Raw genomic sequence first — 20,174 nt, 5'->3', positions numbered from 1 at the left:
CACTGCATTTCTATGAGAATATGGAGGTTTATGAGTACAAACGTTTCGTAATTGCTTTTTTTTAATCGATCCAGTAATTGCTTCAGAAACAGCGTAAATGCGAGGTCCGCTCCGGAGGGAGAAGCTGCTGCTGCTCGCTTTGTGACCCGTTAAATCTGCAGAGGAGAGCCCAGGCAGATAAACAGTGGGCTGATGTCTGAGTTTTTGCTCTTTATGTTTCTGGTTTATTGTAGAAAGACCTTTAAAATAGGGTTTATTATCCAAAAACCTTCACCAATGATTTAAACATAAGAGAAATATTGTCGTTATGTATGCGTTATTATGCTGTGATTTTACTGGTCTTGGCCCACTTGAGATGAAAGTGGGCAGTATGTGGCCCCCTTAACTAAAGTGAGTTTGACACCCCTGGTTTACAACTAAACAAGACACCGCCGGTGTCACAAAGGTCAGGGCGGCAGATCATACGCAGTGCCCGGATGTCCTGGATGACGTGTGAGGGTCCTCGAGCTGCACGTTGAAGGCCAACGACCGTCACTTCAACGTTGTTCAGATGCACAAGTTGCATCGTGAAACCAAGACCGGTCCCGTGAACGCGACACATCGGTGGTTGTTTTAACAACCGAAGTAATGACTCGGAGGGTGTGGGTGCTTCCGATGCCAACTTGCATTCCTTTGAAGCAGGGCAGGCGCACATTGGATGGCTCATTCAAAACGGACCACCGAGAGAAAAAAAGGAAAAAAAAAAAAAAAGGGCGGATAAAGGAAGCGGAGTCTGGCCCGGATCGCGGATGTTGTCGGTAGGAAACGATATGTAGCTCCGGCTGTTTTTGTTCCTCCCCCTCCGGTCCCACAGCTACCCCATCGTCATCTGTTGTCATTTACGCAGCCTGCAGCCCGTTTTGAACCGGGACTCACCGGGCTTTAAGGGCGCATTTCGTGGAAGTATATCGTCCCGGTATGCCGCAACAGGACCGCTGAAAACGGTTGAACAACGGCTGACGATGGCTTCGGCGCGGACGGTCGGCAAAGTTACGGCGAGACTTTTGGGAAGTCTTCCGTCTCTCCGCCGCGGTGTCGGACCTCCTCGTCCGATCACATTTCTTCACCAGGTAAAATAAAGTGCCGCAAACTGAATGGATTTCGTAAGTGTGTCACACTAACTAACGTACAGCAGTTCAAAGTCTGCCGGAGTTTTCTGCTTTTTTTTTTTTTTTTTTTTGAGCACGTTGTCGGTTTGAATCGCTCACTTCAGACGAGGAACGACTTTTTTTTTTTTTTTTTTCCCAATGTTTCATTTTCTGTAACAACAAGCCGAGTTTCTAAAGTCTGAAAGCAAATGTAAACAATGACACACGTAGCTTAATACCGGAGATGTGCTTCGACAAGATCCTTCGTCTGATTTCATTTCAAGTTACTTATGACTGGATTGCGATGTTCAGTCAGGACACACAGAGAGACCTATAAATTATTCACGTGCATTACCACCCGGCTCCACGGGGGGTTTTAGGAAATCTTAACACGTCTACATGACTGCTCAAACCAACCTGTCTTGAAAAGTGACTGATCCTCACTTTACATGATCTCGTATTCTTGTTCTTATTCCTCCACAGAGGAGGTTGCTGCTAAATATACTGACTAAACTTAAACCCAGGAAGCATCAGTGACATTACTATACTCTGCAGCCTGCTGCATAAAAAAAAAAAGCAATATTTCCCAGTAATCATGTGACAACACCGTGTATCATCAAATGCTGGCCTGCATATATTAGAACTGTAATGATTAATTGCTTAATCTATTAGTTGGTTGACAATAGGATTAATTGCCCGACTATTTTGATAATTGATTAATCATTTTGAGTCATTTTTAAATGAAAGAAAGCTCCTTAAATGTGAATATTTTCTGGTTCCTTCGGTCCTCAATGATAATAAACTGAGCATCTTCTGCTTGTGGACTGTTGGTTGGGACCAAATAAGACATTTGAGGCAGCACTTCTGACTCTGGCAATCGTTAGTTGACTTGGCATTTTTAGGGCCAAACATCCAATTGGTTAACTGAGAAAATAATTAACAAGATTAATTGATTTGGAAAATAATGGTTATTTGTAGCCCTAGTACTGCCCATATGCTGTCGTTCATTACTGACCATCATATCAAGCCCATAGCCAAAGGTACAAAGCAAATGACTTTGTGCACAGGTTATTGAATGCAGCAATGAGTGTAGAGTGAGAGGGAAAATGGTCCAGACAGCAAAACCCTACATTGCATTAGAGCATCACCACAATGTTTTTGTGGTTTGGTTTTACTCAGTTTTATTCATGAATTGTTAAATGTGCCATTTAAAAAAAAAAAATTGTTTGTTGTCCATTGCTGCAGTGGTCAGCTGAGTTGCTGGCTGGTAGATTCCCAACCGGGCACTCAAATCTCTGACACTGCAGACAGATCAGCACATAGTGTATTGCTAAATGTAGTCATAGTCTCTGTACCGAGTGAATACGGGCATAGCCTATAGGAGAATTTTTTTATTTTCCAGGCGGGCAAGCTGCCATGCAAGACATGACTAATATGAGTTCTATTTTTAGACTGAATCCTATGTAGCATTGAAGCTGCAGTTTATCTCTTTTCAAATGGCGTTCTGTCAGCAAAGTGGCCCTAAGCTACCCCTGGTCCAGCAATCTCCATTTACACCTCTAAGGTAATGACACATTATCAGTATTTCTCACTCATCAGTATGCTCAGTGCGTATCGAGCGCGTCTTATTTTCACCCTCAGTATGGTTAAAGGTCATCGCTCTGTGTCGTACTCTCACTGTCTCTGAAGCCCAGCAGATACTGCGGAGGCACTATGCTTCAGCAACACAGTTGTCAGTGATGCAGACATACACAACTCCAGAAATAACTGTGTCTGCATCATACGGTGGATTAAAAAAAACAAAAACAAAACAACTATTTTAAGGGATGTTACTCCCCTTTAGCAGACAGAGGATAAAATATAGAGAGCCAGAAGTAAAGGGAATAAGAGGGAATAGCATGCAGCAACTACATGGTCAGCATCTTTAAGCTCTTGGCCACCAGAATGCCTCCTTCAAATTACAGACTGGGTGATACTCAAAAGATAGGTTTGAGGTTGAATAGTGAACAGGCTCAGTCTGTTCTGGGTAATCTGATATTCCAAGTAGAAATCTATCAAAGTCCGTTGAAGCTGGGAGAGTAATCCCAGTGACCATACATCCCAAACATAAGAGAGCGTGTTTGTTAAGGAGTGGCTGCACCACTGTAGGTTGTAAACAGGCGGGGAGTAGGTACAACACTTGTAAGAAGAGAGTAGTTTACAATACTCTGGTGTACAAAATCAGTCCTCAGTTTTGATTGAGACTGTTTCTAGTGAGTTGGTGAGAAGAGCTGACTTTTACTGATGTAGGTGGCAGTCAGCGAAGTAAGAAGTGGTCACTCCAGGGGTTGCAGATTGGAAAATGGAAATGAAGTTTCAAGTTTGACTTCAAGAGCTGATTAATTTGCAAATCCTCATTAATCCCTGGTTCAATACCCCCTGTAACTGTAACCATGCGGTGAGAGAAGAGATTAATAGAGCAGCCAAAGATGCAAGCTGTTCTTTCGGATCGCATCTATAGTAGGCAGCAAAGACATTCTCGTCATATTTCTGTAACATCTCTTTAATACGATTGTAAGCTGAACCAATATTTGCACCATCCACCGCAAAAGATTGCACAGACTTGACAGTTGTGCGCCAGACAAGTGATCGGGAGTTGGGCTGTTATGCCAGTAAGTGTTGGTGCTGTCAGATCATTTCTTCTTTTTCTCCAGTCAATACTGTGATGCTATACACGTAAACACGAGGAAGCTTCAATTCAAAGCAGAGCCGGAGTGCTGAGAGAACCCTGACTGACCTGCAGCACACTTGTGCTTGTTGTTCACTTGTTTTGTTAGCAGTAATAGTCACAAGGAGCAGTATGACATTTTGGGAAATGTATTTGTTTGTAATTTCACCCAGATGAGATGATCATCTCTGTGCGTCCAGTCGTGAAAGGTTCAGTACTGAGCGGACGAGGCTAAGCGTCGTGAAGAAGGGGAAGACTCTGCACTGAATATGTGCAAAAGATTTCTAAAATGAGATGTCGCGCTATTAGGAGCATTTCTTATTTGGGTCTGTTTCTATGACCCTGAAGCACAATCATGTTCTCACTGTGGGGAAAGTGGCTTGGGGTGGCCGATTTCTTTTCAAACATGATTTTGGCTTCCAACGATTATGAAGATAGAGATAAAACAATTATTGTGCCACATACCATTTCACGAAGATGCTTTTGTTTTGTCGTGCGTCATAAGTCCAGCGGACATCTTTACTTTAAAGTGGTGCGACTGTTATTATTAGGGCCCGAGCACCGATGGTGCGAAAGCCCTGTTGTTTTTCAAGGAATTATTTTTCTCGTTCCTTATTATTATTCTTATGAAAAGTGATTTGCCTTTTTGGAGGCTTTATCATATTCAAAAACTCATGAAAGTTGATACACACGTGTCTCCCGGCGAAACATTTCACATTCTAGTGGAGTCGCTAGGGGGCGCTCTCGAGCCATTTGGCCACTTTTCATACTTTCACGTTCTACGTGGAGCTGGTTGATCACATGAACTTAAAGTCGGGTCACAATAACCTGAACATGTAGTTGATGATATATTGAGACATTCGTTCGACTTTGTCAATGGGCGTCGCCGCGACGATGAGGCAAAATTTGATGTCTCGCCGTGACGCAGGAAGTTGATGTTTGAGGTCAAAGGATGCTTGAAACCTCACGAAACGTGTCGCATACATCCGGCGTGGTGAGACGATACATCTGATATCTGTTTTGCGAGTGGGCGTGGCCAAACGGCTCGCCGGCGCCCCCTAAACTGCAGCTCCGGCACCTGGTTTCACCTACGTGCACCAAATTTGTTGGACTTGTGTATCACACTGAGATGTACCGAAAAGTGTCTCGGCATCGTGAATTTGTTTCCGTGGATCGGTGTGACCGTCTCGTGGCGGCCATTTTGAGCATCTCGCCATGAACCTGCAACTGACTGTAACTTTTATGTGCATATTCCGATCTTCCTCAAACATTACGTCTTTGATAGCAGTCCCACCCTGAAGACACCTGATAGCAATATTCCGTCATAGTCGTAGCGCCCCCTGCTGGAGACAGGAAACGAGACAAAAATAGCAACTTTAATCGGGGCTATGCGGTCCCTCGCGCGCTGCACGTCGGGGAGACGGCTTCGGGGAGGCGGCGCGCCGGAGTGCGAGGGCCCGTTATCACTGCTTGCTGTTTTTATTTATTTATTTCCCCCCCCTAAAAGCCGGAACTGCAGCCAAGCTGTGGCATGTTTAGTTCATGGAAGTTCAGCTTGTAACTACAAGCTGAAGAGTTTTGATTCCAATAAACTCATTATCCAGTGTGGTTTTTGGTCCCATTGGACCTTGACGAGGCATCGCGTTGGCTATGTGCCACCAAAGGGGAAATATAATTCACCCACGATAGCAGAGGCAAAGTTTTTTTGTGGCAACTTTACATTGTGTAGGTAAATTGTGTTTTGGGCTGTTTTTGCTCCCTTGAATTTAGTTTCTTTAAATCTGTCTGTTGTGGACTTTTTCAAACGCCACAGGAATTCCTAAAAAAAACATCCTTTTTGTCCCACACATTTCAGTATTCAGCTCCTTCACTGTGGTATGCTGGGTTGAAGGTTAAAGCACTTTTTGCTGATTTAAGCTTGGTGAACCCCGACTCAGTGATGCAGTATTTATGGCAATTTGAGCTAAGCAAAGATTACTGCAAGAACAAATTTCCTCTGCTCATTATCCTGCACCACCCAATTTGATTGCAGTGGAGACACAGATGTAAAAATCATTCAGACAATTCTCATCTTCTCACGATTGAGTGTGCGTTTGGAAAACTGTCAGAATCCATGTTTGTTTTAACTTCATAAAATATACCAAAAATAGATCCAAATGGTTTGTTTTACAAATATTGTATTGGTTTTATTTGCACACCTTGTGCTGGTACCGCCATTCGTCCAGCAGTCGTCTTGTTCCCACTGTACTCTCTCTTTGTACTCCCAACTGAACCGGGCCATTAACTGGATAAGGGAAGATAAATGGTTCTATGCAAATCATTTTCATGGTAGAGTGCTGGCTGTCCTAAATCATAATGACAACGGGGAGTAATTCAATTTCTGTCCCTGGCTGCTGTTGTTTTTCAGCCAAGCCTTTAACCTTGATATCGCACCCATTTTTTCTGCTGCATCAAGTCACGTCGGTCAGATACTGTAAGTCGTCCTCTTATGGTCGCAGGTGGAAATGGAAAAGCCCCTTTATCTTTTGCTCTGTGGTCTCCATTTTGTGGTGAGAATGGGAGTGGATTCCTTTAGGAGGTTTGGTGCAACAGCCTGTAGCTCAGCTGTGACAGGATTCATAAGAATAAATTCACGAGACGTGCTTGAAGACTGCAGGGAAAACTCGGCTGCTTGTCACCATGATGAGACTGATCATAGCTCGAGCAGGAAACCGTGCTCTGCCTGAGAAACGAGATCGCAGTTTGCCTTCATATTTCTAAGTTTTCACTCCCTGTCTTGTCTTTCTCATCTGTTTCCCTCTTTGCGTGGCATAAATAAGAAACGCACAGCTCGAGGGGTAAATATACCTTCAGTTGAGTGTCCTGTGAAACAACAGTTGGAGGAAACGATTTGATGATGAGGGGCAGATGTGCAGCGTTGGTCCCTGCGGATCCAAATTGACTTTTAAAATGTGTGAAGGACAACGGGTGGACAGCCAGTGCCCCGTACTCAAAATATTGATTGTGTGTGCAGTGGGGAAGTGTGTTTTGTTTTGATAAGCAGACAATTTTCCAGCTGAGAAGGCAACAACAAATAATATGGAGTAACCCTTTCTGCAGGCTGAATGGACGTCTGATGGCGCGAGATGGGTGGGATTGTGTGTTTCTCGTGTATGGGCATGTCCAGGCGGTGCAGTCTTTAACCTGCACGATGTTTCATCCCTTTGGTGCGCGTTACCTGATCTGTGGGTGTGTCTGTCTGTTTGCATTGGAACAATCCCAGGAAACTAGGTTTGAGTAACGCTGAGAGCTTTCCACTTTTGTTCGTACTCCTCCAGAAAAGGAGAGACCTCCTGCAGTTGACCTTTCTGCCACTTGGTTTCAAGCCTCGTGATCTTTGTTTACCACACGTCTTATTTGGTAAAACAACTATTCAGCATGTGGAAAAATTATATACAGGAATTCACAAAAATGTTGAGCCGTGTAATGGTGTCAGTATGACTAACATCAGCTTTTCTCCTTCAAAATCTCCCACGCTGCATACAACACAAACTGGGAAATAATTTCTTTCTAGATTTTATCTGAACTGATTGTTAAACAAGTGGCAATCCAATGTCATGCAACCCGTTGGCATTTTAGTCATTGCTGTCATAATATTTTGGAGACTGAAGTGACCATATATGGACGAGCTGGGAAGAAGTGAGGGTTTGGTCTAACTGAAAATACCAGCAACCTCACTGCACCTCAGGCATGTCAGTCAAACCATGAATGCCCCAAAACCTCTCTTTGATGCGTAATATGTTATTAATTGTGGGATTATTTTCAGAAGGACCACCTTTTCACTGATCCGGTGTGAATTTAGCTCATGACACCAGAATGAATTAAGTAAGACATGTATTGACTTTGTATTTCATAACAGAATGGGTGACGAGTGAAGCCAGAGGATGTTGTAGCCAGCCCCTAGTGGCTTTCAGTGGTACTGCACTTATGCAATGGCTTAATTTCTGTATCCCTTTTTATGCAGTGTACCTATAGTGTTACCAATATTTTGCCCTTTGTTTTACCCACTTACTATGTTATTTGTAGCCACACTAGCAGTGGCCCCTTTGGTTGGTCCACCACTTGAGTCATGACTTACATATTTCAATAAATATGAAATGGGTGAACTTGAAATGTAGAATCTACTTTCATTGTTCCCAGAGGATGAAGTGACTTTTAGCACCATTATGAAATTTCCAAAAAAAAAAATTAAATTTTGAGTAAAGTATCTGGACAACTATTGAATGTCTGTTCAACGACATACTTTAGCCCAAACATTCATGTTTCCTACAGGAAGAATTGAAATAAATTTGTTCTTGCACCAGGTTTAGTTTATGACCTAATATCCCAAAACTAATGACATTCAGCTCAGCTGTACTTTCTGAGTCAGCGTTGAGAAATGCCTGCAGCTTTTTTAATAATCTCTTTGAAATGTTTCTTTTAAGAAAATGAGATGTAGTCTCATTTTTCACTTTCGAACTCCAAGATCAATTTCAGGGCTCATCAGGCACATAAGCATTCACTAAAACACATTGATATTGGGTTTGATATAAATATGTCATTTTGTATTGCCAAATTGTCCTTTAATGTTATTGTACTTCTCCATAAGGGCATTTGCAACAACCAAAGAGGGTCAGTATTTCTAAAACAGTGTGTTACAGTGTAGACGGTAATAAGACCAAAAGCATGGCTTTGGAAATGGACCAGTGTTCATCACAGAGCTCTCAAGCTGTGTCACAGTCGCGACATTGTGTTGATTTATAATGGGATCGGTAACGTATGTACGAGGTGTATAAACTGCCCGGAGGCACAGTCAGCTGTTGAATTGACTCTGGTTAGTGATCCTAAATGCGCACACACACACACACACACACACACACACACACACACACACACACACACACACACACACACACACACACACACACACACACACACACACACACACACACACACACACACACACACACACACACACGCCTTCAGTATAAAGACAAACAACCTGGCCTCGCCCTTCATGCTTAGCTCCAGCTCTGCTCCTTTCACATCAGCAGGGCCCCAGTTGCCAGAGTGCAGCTGTCGCTCTCCTGTTAAACTGCTTCTGTTATGAACGAGTTGCCAGTGAGGGTGATGTAATATATGCTTTTTATTTCCAAGCACCTACTGTATGTGATGGCATTCCTTCCCTGTACCACTTAGTTTAATTAATGAAACACTATCGCTGCGGCAGTACCGCTGGCATATAATGTGTGTATAGTGTTTGATATCTGATATTAACTCTTGAGTAGTTGTTGCGTAACTACATTCTTTCAGCTCTCGAGGACAGCATGGTAGTGTATTGCTGTACCAGCGATTACTCCATTTGGGAGACACGTTTCACTGATCTTGATAGAATCTAAACTTAAAAATCCTTTTCCCCTCGGTGCGTGGAGAGCTGGTGTGCTGATGCATGAGCGGTAAAGCTGAGTAACAGCTTGTAGCTGTACAGCAACATCTGGAGATATTATGCAAGCTGAGCAACTCGAATATGTCTAATTGGGATTATTTTGTTTGGCTCTTGTTGGCACGTATAAGTGACGTTGTATAAAGCAATCTCACAGGTCCTTGTAGTCCCAATGTGTTTGTGACCTTCAGCTGTATATGCCTGTTGTAATGTTTCCTTAATTGTTACCTCCTGGTCCAAGTCACTGGATAACTGTCGTCATGGTTCAGATAAAAGTCTGTAGCTACTTATTGCTGTACGCGAATGTTGTCTTTCCTGTTAAAGCTCCTAACCAGTGGAGTGTGACGGACGGCACATTTGCCCACCTGTGCTTCAAGGCTTGTCGGCTCTTTCCTCCCATGAAAATGGACGGCTCCTTTGTTCCTCTTTAATGCAATATTGATTGAACAAACTCCCAGGTGGAAGACAAAGGGATGGGAGAGAGTCTCTGCCATGTCCCTAGCTGTCAGTTGGATCAAGATGTATTCAAGTGGGATTCCTGTCTTTTAGCTGAATAAGAAACGCTGCAGTGGAAACAAAAAAAATAGTGCGTCATGGTTTTAATGTTAAAATTGGAAGAAATTATATCATGAAGCACTATTTTCAATCTGAACACATCAAGCTGTTATTATGACCACATTTTACTACATTTGTGTTGGTTTTGTCTGGTTTTATTAATATAACCCGACCGCCCACAATAAAAAATATGTATTTGCAAATTAATACGAACATAGCTGCCTTGTAATAGAGTAAACATTTAGTAGACACATGAAGTAATTGAGCTTTTAACCTGGAAGGCCTAGACCAAAGGAATGTCAAATACATGTCCTGGAAGTCCTCCTGCTGGCTAAAATAATGAATAATGCTCGGGAAGCACAATTGAAGGGGCTTTTTGGCTGACTGTTTCAAAATGTGTATCTTTTTTTTCCGATGCTTTGTTTCAGGATAGTTTTAATCTGTTTACTCTCCAACATCTGCTGACTTGACACTTTGCCAAGGGAAGGGTGTTTGTGAGAACATAAGGAGCTATCTGTGTGACCTTTCTCTTTCTCTTTCTCGCTCTCTTCTAGGTTCAACACAGACAGCCTCTACTTGGAAATTATCAAGCCCTTTTCTTTACTACACTTGCCCCCTCCCTTGGTAATATACTGCTACTACATTCACATGATAATATGCGTCGCTGTATGCCACGTGTCTGCCCACGATGTGTGACTGTGGAGTCGCTCCTTTCGGCTTAAATACACTGTGTTGCAGATGTTTCTCTGAAGTACAAACACGGACGTTTGGTCCTGGAGGTCCCGTTGCCATCCAGAAACGAGAAGTGTCTGTTCTTCCTGCGGCCCATGCTGATGAGCGTGGGGGACCTGATAGCCGATCTGCACAGAGAGGACCCAGGAGTCATCGCTTCTGTTCTCTCCAAAGGTACGACAAAGCATTTTGTTAGGTATGCGACGCCATGTCGACGACATGCTTCAGGTGCAGTCAGTCTGGTTCGGCAGGTTGTTTGTTAAAGAGCTTTGCAGCAGCACGGAGTCGTTTGGCAAGTTTACCTTGAACAGTAGAACTTTAGTAGCACTTAAAATGGCACTTACTGATAGCACTTTGTAGTTTGGCTTTCTTGAAGAAATTGTATTTTCTTGATTCTTGTTGTTCTGGGTTTTTGTACCCTCATGGTTGAAATGCACTTATTGTAAGTCGCTTTGGATAAAAGCGTCAGCTAAATGTAATGTAACGTAAAAGATGCACAAACCATTTACTCATTTCAACACTGTAGCTAGAAGGCATCCGCCCTGAATGCCCGAGCATGAACCTTTAAAAAAAAAATAAAAAAGTCAGCGAGCTGAGTAATCGTCTCGACGTGACGTCACTCTGCTTTTTAAACTTGGAGTAGTTTTTGGAAATGAACTTGCATTGCCAGTAGCATGGCCCATTTGAATTACAAATTCACTCCTTTTAAAATGAAGCGATGTTTACTTTATGACCTCTTAACTCAGGTTATGGCCTTAGGGGGAAATTCCATGGATTTTACACATGCCTACAGATCTCGGGAAATACTGCTGTATATTTAAACAAGAAAAAGTCCCTGATAAATTGCCTCAAGTGTTGTCACCTGAAACGGTGTTTATTGGGTCTGAAGACAACGAGTTTGAAGAAATCAGCGGTGGGTGTTACCAACAGATGAGGTTACAGACCTCTGTAGCAGCTTGAGGCTACATTGGCCTTTACTGGTTGACGCACCTGAATCTCTGACCAAAATGTTGGTCAGAATTGCATTGTGGGTAATGTGAGCGCCAAGCTTTGACAAGGTGGACAAATTTATGGAATAAAAAAACTACTTCTAGCTCTGCTGTACCAGACAGTTTAAAAAAAAAAATGATTCACCCAACAATGTTATAAAAGTTGAAGGCTAAATTGGCAGACCGCTGCTCTAACTTGAGTGTCAGCGGCTGGCGGCATGTCACCTGAGAGAATAACTTTTGTGTTTTGTTTCATTTAAAACCTTTTTGGAGGCCTTTTGAGCTTTTATCGTTGGTCCCCATTGCAACATTCCTACAGTGCGTATTGTAAGTAACATGAAGTAAGTAACTGGAAAAACACGCCGTTTTGTCTGAAGAAAACGGGAAGCATGATAACAGATTTCCGTGGAGACATAACAGAAGAGTCTTACTTATTTCCCCACGTGTCAAGTAATAAAGTTCTGAGTAATTTACTGTAATTTGCTCCAGTTTCAGGCCATTTCTGTCTGTGGTGTATGCAGGCTATTTCCTTATATTTTTTTTATGTACTGTCTTTTTCTATTCTGGTTTTATTGGATTTATTTGGTCACTCTGTCAGCAAAGCGTTTTGTCGGGGCGGTGAAGATTAAATTTCGTACTTTATTTGCATTCATATAACTTTAAGCCTTCCTCTGACAGATGGAGAACGTGTTGCCGGCACGACGCTGATAGACGCTCTGCTGGACAAGGATTTCCAGCTCGTCCTCAATGATGCAGTTTATAATGTTTGCGCTCCTGAAAAGGGTACAGCACATTTACCTCCCGTCATAAATAATTCTCATTTGTCCACCTCGTAGTTTTACTGCAGATAAGTGGTGGTTAACACCTCTCCAGGTAGGACTCCTCTCCTGTTTAAGTTCACTTTCGTCATCCTTATCCTTCTTGCTGTGCCCTTTGTCGCAGTGTGCACATCCAGTGAGCACGCCAAGGGACTGGAGGACATGCAACACGTCGTGCACCTGCTGCACACAGCGCTCCACCTGCCTGAACACCACCTGCTGAAAGAGAGGCAGCTGCTGGAGAAACTGGACAACCTCAACCAGGAGCTGTCACCTCTGGAGAAGGTGGTAGACGTGTCTCAACATCTGTATGCCTTTAAACCTCTTTCTGCCTTGTTACACCTGACTGACAGTCTGTCTGAAGGAGAAAGATTGGTTTTGTTGGACCAAAGTTTGAGACTTGATAACCCAGTCCTTCTTGTTGTATCGCCTGACAGATGAAGGCACAGCTCTCCCGTACGGCAGGCTTCCACGCTTCCAGGGCTGTGTGGACCGGCATGGCCCTGTTGTCTGTGCAGGGCGGCGCTCTGGCCTGGCTCACCTGGTGGGTCTATTCATGGGACGTCATGGAGCCCGTCACTTACTTCATCACCTACGCGACCAGCATGGGAGCTTTCGCCTACTATGTCCTGACCAAACAGGCAAGACTCGGACACATGTCACTCACTTCAGTTTTGGTCTTCTTGTGGGCATTAATGACTTGATTTTAAAGGAATAATTCAACATTTTGGGAAATATGCTATTTTGCCTAGGCTGGCGTAGGTCTGGAAACAGACAAAGCGCTAGCATGGCCTTGTCCATATGTGATAAATCTCTCACTTTGAGATCGACACTCCCAAGAAGTAAGTTGGTACAGGCAGTCCCCCTAAAACATTAAAAAAAAAAAAAATTCAAATGTTGTTTAATGAGCGTTACATTTATCTGTTTTTTGAACCTTTGGACACATTCAAGCTTGCTGTTTTCCACATCTTCTAGTCTGCTAAGTTATTGCCAACTGTTTCATATTTAACAGACAGAAATTAGACTTGCATCAGTCTTGTCATCAAAATCTTGTCAAGAAAGCAAATAAGCTTATTTCCCAAAATGTCTAATTTCCTACATTTGGTTACACCTGAAGCTTCGTTGTACAATATCAATATTTGTCGGGTTTTTTGTTGTTATAGTGACACCGTTTTATTTTCTCCCACAGGATTATGTGTACCCAGATGCTAAAGACAGACAGTTCCTGCGGTACTTTCATAAGGGCGCCAGCAAGAATAAATTCAACGTGAAAAAATACAATGAACTGAAGGATGAACTGGTTCAGGTAGGACCATTTGATTTGTTCTGCCTTCGGTGACTCCTCAGTTAGAATGTCGAGGAGTCACAATCCTTCTTGCATACATGTTTTGGGCTTCCACAAATATAGAAAGGACCTTCATGTTCTACAGTTTAGCTGGTTGAGATGACCGCTGTACTTTATATATCGGCAAAACAAGAAATGTAATTCACAAAACCTGTAAGAAGTATGAGCCGCTGCTGTCTCGAAGTCTCTTTTAATAAATCGTCAGTGATGTGACTGATTTCTGTTTGTCAGGTGGAAGAGGACCTGAGACGCCTGAAATATCCGACTCAACTCCAACTACCGCTTGAACAGATTCAGCCAAAGCCATAAATGAAGCCAAACTATGACTTATTGTCACCCATACTTAAATAAAGCAAAAACATTTTTTCACTTTATTTTGATGGCATTTTTTTTTTTTTTTTAATCAGGAATCCATATCATTGTATCATTTTATTTGCAATCTTGATAATAATGCCAATTGTATCCATGAGAGCTATATATATACATATATATAAATATTGAAATAAAATGCATTTCCCGAACTTAGTTTGAATCCCTTGTCTGTCTGATGTCTTCTTATGGAAATCTCAATTGTTGTTTGCAGGCAAATAATGAGCTGCTCAAGAAGATGGAGAATTGTAAACGATTCAGGACAAATAAAGAATGAACACATTTTCTGCCACAAAAAAAGGTTTTATAAAACACAACTCCTATGGAGAGCAAACCAGTGACATAAACATTGTACAAAATCACAACAGTATCGCCACAAAAATACAGGATCCATGTGTATGCTGGTAGCTTCATTCCACTGACAGATTGTGTGACACAGCTGGAAGTGTTTTAGGTCCACAGTACTGCTTTTTTTTTTTTTTTTCTAAACACCCTCGTCCCTGAGGTACTTTCCACACTAATGTTGTCATGTCGGGTGCAAATACGCATTATTAAATGTACCATAAACTGCTATGACACAAAGAACAGCACAAAACATGAATTCCCTTTTTTTTAAGGAGCAAGATTGAAGACAAACAGCATGTTTATGTCAGGCTCTGTTATTACAGATAAATTGGTCATCGGTGCTTATTGTGACATAATTAAGAATGAATCCCTGATGTGGAGAAAAGCATACAGAGCTACGGATTGTCATGCTGTAATATCACCTGCCTCGCAAGATAAGTTGGAAAATAATCATCTGGCTCAAAGACATAGCCGCAACTGACTGAACAACCAAGAACACCAGCCTCCGCTGACACTTCCTGCTTCTTCAGAGATCATGTTGTATTGGCTTGTTGAGATCATTTAAAAAACAATTATTTTTTTAAAAAAAGTCTGCATGTTATGTTGCATGATAAGAGATTGTTTCTATGCTACCACAGTTAATTCAACTGAATTACAAAGTAGCCAACAAATATTGTGGTCCATTATGATTCTGTAGTTTAAAAGCAATTTCTTGAAAGTGCAATTTGTGCACTGATCTCCAGTGATCGGACATAATAACAGGAACATCCCACAACATAATACGGTCCAAGACAATAATGCTGACAAAATGAAATTTGGGGTAATAAAGGTTCTAGTGAATAGTTGCAAATGTGTTTAAATAATATGTGTATTCAGGGATTCCTCCAGGAAACTGGTGGGGTTAGGTTGTAATCCACTCAGATTCTGCCATATCCCCTGTCATGATCAGTTTTGCTAGTTGGAAAACAGCCACAGTCACACTCGATGAAATATGTGGAATTTGCGGTGTGGGATGTCACACATGTAGCTGCTTATTTTCAAACTCGAATGCCTGCAGGGGCTGTTTTATAGGATTGCATATTTATATACAATATAAAATGGCAACTGAATGTTCACATTCACAGACTTCTGTGATCAATCCGCTGAGAGAAAACAAGCCAGATACTGCAAAATGTTTGCAAGCAATTGGTTACTACTTTCAAATGCAAATGAAAAAAGAAAAGAAAAAAAAACTTGGACCCAGCCAAGAAAACTGGTTTCCCATGAATATCAAATTACAAAAGGCTTCAGGTATAAAGTAATTGCCTGTGACTATATGTGTTCACTTCATGTGAATAGGAGTTGTTCCTGTTATTTTATAACCACTTGTGTCACTGAAAGTATCAGGGCTGCCAAATAGCTGATGATTCAGTGTAAATAATAGAGTAGGATTTGAGAAAAAAAAAAAAAAAAAAAAACGCTATTTTTATCACCTCTATTGAGAAGCCCTTTTTTCTGAGGCATTAATTACTAAAAACCAGCTGATTTAATGACAGAGGTCTGACATTGTCATTTATTTGGTTTGAAGTAGAGTTTCTTGGTGAGCATTGAAGCAAAGCAAGGTACTTGCTTCTTCCCAATGGCAATCGGGTCACTGGAATTCCCAACGGCCCTCATCGACACTTTTCTGTTGACCAGCGTGAGCAACTCCGTGAATTCGAGGGAGTCCCCGTAATTCCGAAGTATCTCACACAGATCCTGGATATACCATGAGCCGTTGATGGTCTCTCTGTGCGAATAGTAACCTGAACAAAGATTTTAAAAAAAAAAAAAAAAAAAAGTTCAAATGTTGAGCGAGCAGCAAAAAGGGTTATTTAAAGAGGCATACAAACATTTTAAATGCTTAACTAGTATTTACAAAAGATCACGGATACAGGCTCAAAAAAGATTTGGTGTATTTGGTCCAGAACTCAAGAAAAAAAAAGGTATCCATAGTTGTATTTAAGGTCCGGTGTACACCTCAGGTTCACCGAGTTTACACGTGAACCAAGAGGAGTACGCACAAGGTATTTAGATATGAATGTACATTATAAGACAGTTTTGGGCACCGTCATCATTCATAACCAAAGCATCACTGAGACCAAAGTGGAGCAATTTAACCCCATTTATTAAGAGTTAAGCTTTGGAAATAATACTAAAATAACTTGTCTACAAAAAAAAAATATATATATATATATATATATATATACTGTGTTTGATTCATTTACTTTCCCCCAAACAAACTGCACCAGAGTCCCCTTGGTGGACTTGAATAGTAGGATCTTTCAAGGGACAGCTTTCACAGCAGCTGCAACAGACCAGACTAACCACTCTTAAACTCACCTTCGGCTACAGAATAACACATGATAAAATCAGCCCCGGCAGGGAGGGTGTGCACGGCACTGGCATCCACCACCACCTCGTTCGTCTTCAACTCGTTGTCCACGGCATCGCAGACAGTCACCGGATCGTCATGCTTGTCTCCGCGGCAGGCCTGAAGACGGACATGGCCAAGTTCACTTGGACTGCATTTGTAAAAAAAAATACTGGTTTCCGAGAAGAGGAATAACAACAGGTCGACTGCATGTTGACATACTCTGATGGGACCCCTTGTCTGTGTTTTTGTTTTGTTTGCATGTACCTGCAATATAAAGATCTTTGGCTTTCCTGCAAGGCTCTTGCACTTGTCTCCTTTGAACATGGCTGTGATAAGCTGGATGTTGATCTTGCCATCGTAGGTGTAAACATGATCATTCTCGCCATGGCTCAGGAACACGAGCAAAAAGCAGTCTGCATCTGAATGGTCCTCCTCTGCGGCTGGTGTGACATCAGGGAATTGTTAAACTTGCTGATGAACAAGCCGTAGCAAGTACCGTAGCACACGTTGGATATTAGTCATATTTGCATGTACAGGAGACAAGGAATTGAAACGTCAGAAATATCTTGTGCCGCTTCCTGAATGGACGCTGGTCATCATGCATACCTTCACAGATTTTATCCAGGACTTCCTCCTGTTTGTAGTTATCGTAACTTCTCGCTTCAAAGTTCAGCTCCTGCAGTCTAAACAAAAAAAGTGAAAGAATTGTTGAGCATGTAATAAAATACAAACGGCGAGCACCTGAAAAGACTTGCAGCTGCTGTACAAGTACAGTCGTGTTCTTACAGTAATGCCAAATGCAGTGTTTCCCCCCCCCTCCTCCAGCAGCTGCCTGACAACTGATACCTTTTCTCCAAGTTGTAGCGGTCAGCGTTGGTTCCGTGCCTGTCGTTCAAGCCCAGGCGCCAGAAGAAGCGCTCCTGGTTGAAGATGAGTGCGAGGCCTCGTCGTTTGTTGCCCATCTTGTACTCCTCTGCTGGATCCAAAGCTAATGACGCGAACGACCTAGGGAGCAAATAAAATACAGACAGTACGAGGCGTGTGCCGGAGCAGAAGAGAGTGAGAATGTCCAGCTGATTCTACATGAACAAGAAGTTTACCTTGTGATGTAGGCGTCGGTCTCTGTTAGGTTCTCCGTGCACGCTACCGAAAACAACACGCACATGAACAACCCATGCAACGGATACAAAACAAGAATAAACGGACAAGTCTTACATTACAGCTTTTTTTTTTTTTTTTTTTTTTTTTCTCCCAGTATCACAACAGTGCCGTTGCAGCCGAAGATACACGGTAGGACGGAGCTTCTTTGTTAAACGGTACGGCTACAGGTGCAAATGGTTTGCTCCACCGCTGCTGATGTGGGGTCAAGCAGCCGTTGTTCTGTCACTTTAGAGTCCTCATGGCCTTCAATAGCTGGGTGATAGGCGCAGAAAGATGGCTAAAAGAACAGAGGCCAAAAGTGACACCTCTATTCCCCACAGTACAGATATGTAGGTTAGACTTTGTGTACCAAGGCAGCAGCTTTGGGGGCGTTTGACTGCTAAGAAGATATAATCTGATTTTTTTTTTTTAAATTGAAAAAAAAGCAATTAGTGTGTACAGTACACATTTTTTTTTTCTTGCGTGAAGTTTTGTTTTGTTTACACACTTAAGTCTAGGCTCCTACAACTTGGGTGGCCAACTATTAGAAACACCTCACTTGGATACAATACAAGGTCATAATAACCTTTATTATTTCATGTTTTTATGAGGTCCATCTTAAAAAAAAAATTAAAAAAAATAAAAATAAAAAAAGGCCAAGACAGATAAGATGCAAACAATTGTGCAAATTGAGGCACATCCTCACGAAGCACTTTTAGAGAGCCATGCAAATCAGTTTCAGAATGACAAAGTTGCTCAGAGCGTTTATGGGGTAATATAATCCAGTCCACATGATAGTTAATTATTACAATAATAAAGGCAGGTGAAGTTGATCATTAATTTCACCCTGCTTGATTTGGCCGTACTTTGGCTTTCTGGCAATAAAAAAGCTTTCCCTGTGTATTTCACTTTTGTTTTAATAAATGCAGATCATTTCTCCTCTCCAAATTTAAAAAAAAAAAAAACAAAAACGTGTCCAGAGGTCTTGATAGTAGTATATAACTCCATGTGTGACTCACCCGCCTGGTCTGTTGCTGGTCTGCTGTCTTTAGCAACGCTTCCTGGGAAGGTGAGAGAAAAGAACAATGGAGTCCTGACTTTGAAGATGGTTTAAGAGCATTAAAATCCCGCTTCACATGCTGTACTGCATACGTGATGACTGAGGGGGGGGGGGGGGGGGGGAGAAAACTGATAGTAAAGGTGTGACAGCAACGTAGTAAACACAGTTTCACTGATGATACTGAGCCTAACTCACACGGGCACTTAAACCCATTGCATTTTTCAACCGAATGCACCGCAGCGGAAGACCATCATTTATATATCTGCTTTGAATTTAAAAAAAAACATATATGTAAAGCTGTTACCTCCACCGTAGTCTCCCGCCCTGTTAGACATGTTCGCGGCTCGTCTTCACTCCGACTGACACGCTGGAAAATAAATTTGCTTCGTCAAACCAACGCTTACTACTCCCAGGTGTGGCTCCGCCCCGCACGCTCATTGGCTCAAAGTAAACAACCCCGGAAGACAACGATTGGATGTCGCGCCACTCCGTCAAAAATCGACAGCCAGGGCTTCCGTGTTCGCCACATTGCAACAAAACGGATGAAACGGGAGGTGCAAACAAATCCTTCACAGTAAAAGGAAGATCGAGGTTGATGCAGCCGAAGATTAGGAGAGCTAAAGAACTAATCCAGACACATTTCAGCGGCCTTCTAATCACTTTCTCAACATCATGAAAATGAGAAAATAAAAACGTGTTTAAACATTTTTTTTTATGTATAAAATGTCAACTGAGAAACAAAAGTATTAAGAAAAGCAGGTTTCTTTATTTTCGTGACAATACAACAAATGTTTTAAGGTGTTGTCACATCTGCATCAATTGCGTGTCCCAGTGCCTTCCCCTGCATGTTTTACGATAAGATGATATCGAAAACACTTTCTCTTTCTATTCGGAGTTGTGAGGAACTGAGTTAATCTTTTAATTTACAGTCCGTGATTTCATAACAGTTTCCTGAACATTTCTTGGAAAGAACGACATAATTTGACAATGAAAAGGTTTATTTGCTGTTTTTTCAGAGGAATATCCTTAAAAGAGCCGCTTGTCTGTGGACAAGTAAAATATTTATTCACCCTTAATGTATTCCCGTAAACTTTATTTTCGTTTGTGTTGATTTGGACGCTTGGCTGAAAA

General features: G+C 42.0%; 2 protein-coding genes across 4 annotated transcripts; one reads left to right on the top strand and one right to left on the bottom strand.

The window, feature by feature from the left end:
• The first annotated feature begins 739 nt into the window (after positions 1-739).
• LOC138615616 (calcium uniporter protein, mitochondrial-like) lies at positions 740-14,259 on the top strand. The gene is made up of 8 exons (XM_069689366.1): positions 740-1,109; positions 10,405-10,474; positions 10,589-10,756; positions 12,250-12,354; positions 12,514-12,674; positions 12,827-13,030; positions 13,579-13,695; positions 13,966-14,259. The coding sequence occupies exons 1-8, from the start codon at positions 1,002-1,004 to the stop codon at positions 14,041-14,043; spliced, it is 1,011 nt and encodes a 336-aa protein (XP_069545467.1). The 5' UTR covers positions 740-1,001; the 3' UTR covers positions 14,044-14,259.
• Positions 14,260-14,567: 308 nt separating this feature from the next.
• Positions 14,568-19,476, bottom strand: LOC138615614 (caspase-6-like). 3 transcript variants are annotated; one of them, XM_069689365.1, is made up of 8 exons: positions 19,348-19,473; positions 19,003-19,044; positions 17,944-17,986; positions 17,690-17,848; positions 17,450-17,526; positions 17,108-17,283; positions 16,810-16,960; positions 14,568-16,232 (listed from the first exon to the last, which is right to left on the bottom strand). In XM_069689365.1, exons 1-8 carry the CDS (start codon positions 19,376-19,378, stop codon positions 15,997-15,999), a joined length of 915 nt encoding a protein of 304 aa, XP_069545466.1. In that variant the 5' UTR covers positions 19,379-19,473; the 3' UTR covers positions 14,568-15,996. The 3 variants fall into 3 exon arrangements, with proteins under 3 accessions (XP_069545466.1, XP_069545464.1, XP_069545465.1); XM_069689363.1 differs by having other exon boundaries at positions 16,810-17,283; positions 19,348-19,476; XM_069689364.1 differs by having other exon boundaries at positions 16,810-17,283; positions 17,944-18,281; positions 19,348-19,363.
• Between the last annotated feature and the right edge of the window lie 698 nt (positions 19,477-20,174).

Source organism: Brachyistius frenatus, unplaced genomic scaffold, assembly GCF_029030835.1.
Source record: "Brachyistius frenatus isolate BFR_SWC_R1_liver_20210118 unplaced genomic scaffold, ASM2903083v1 Contig_7, whole genome shotgun sequence".
Taxonomy (NCBI): domain Eukaryota; kingdom Metazoa; phylum Chordata; class Actinopteri; family Embiotocidae; genus Brachyistius; species Brachyistius frenatus.
This window is presented reverse-complemented; position numbering and strand designations above follow the sequence as displayed.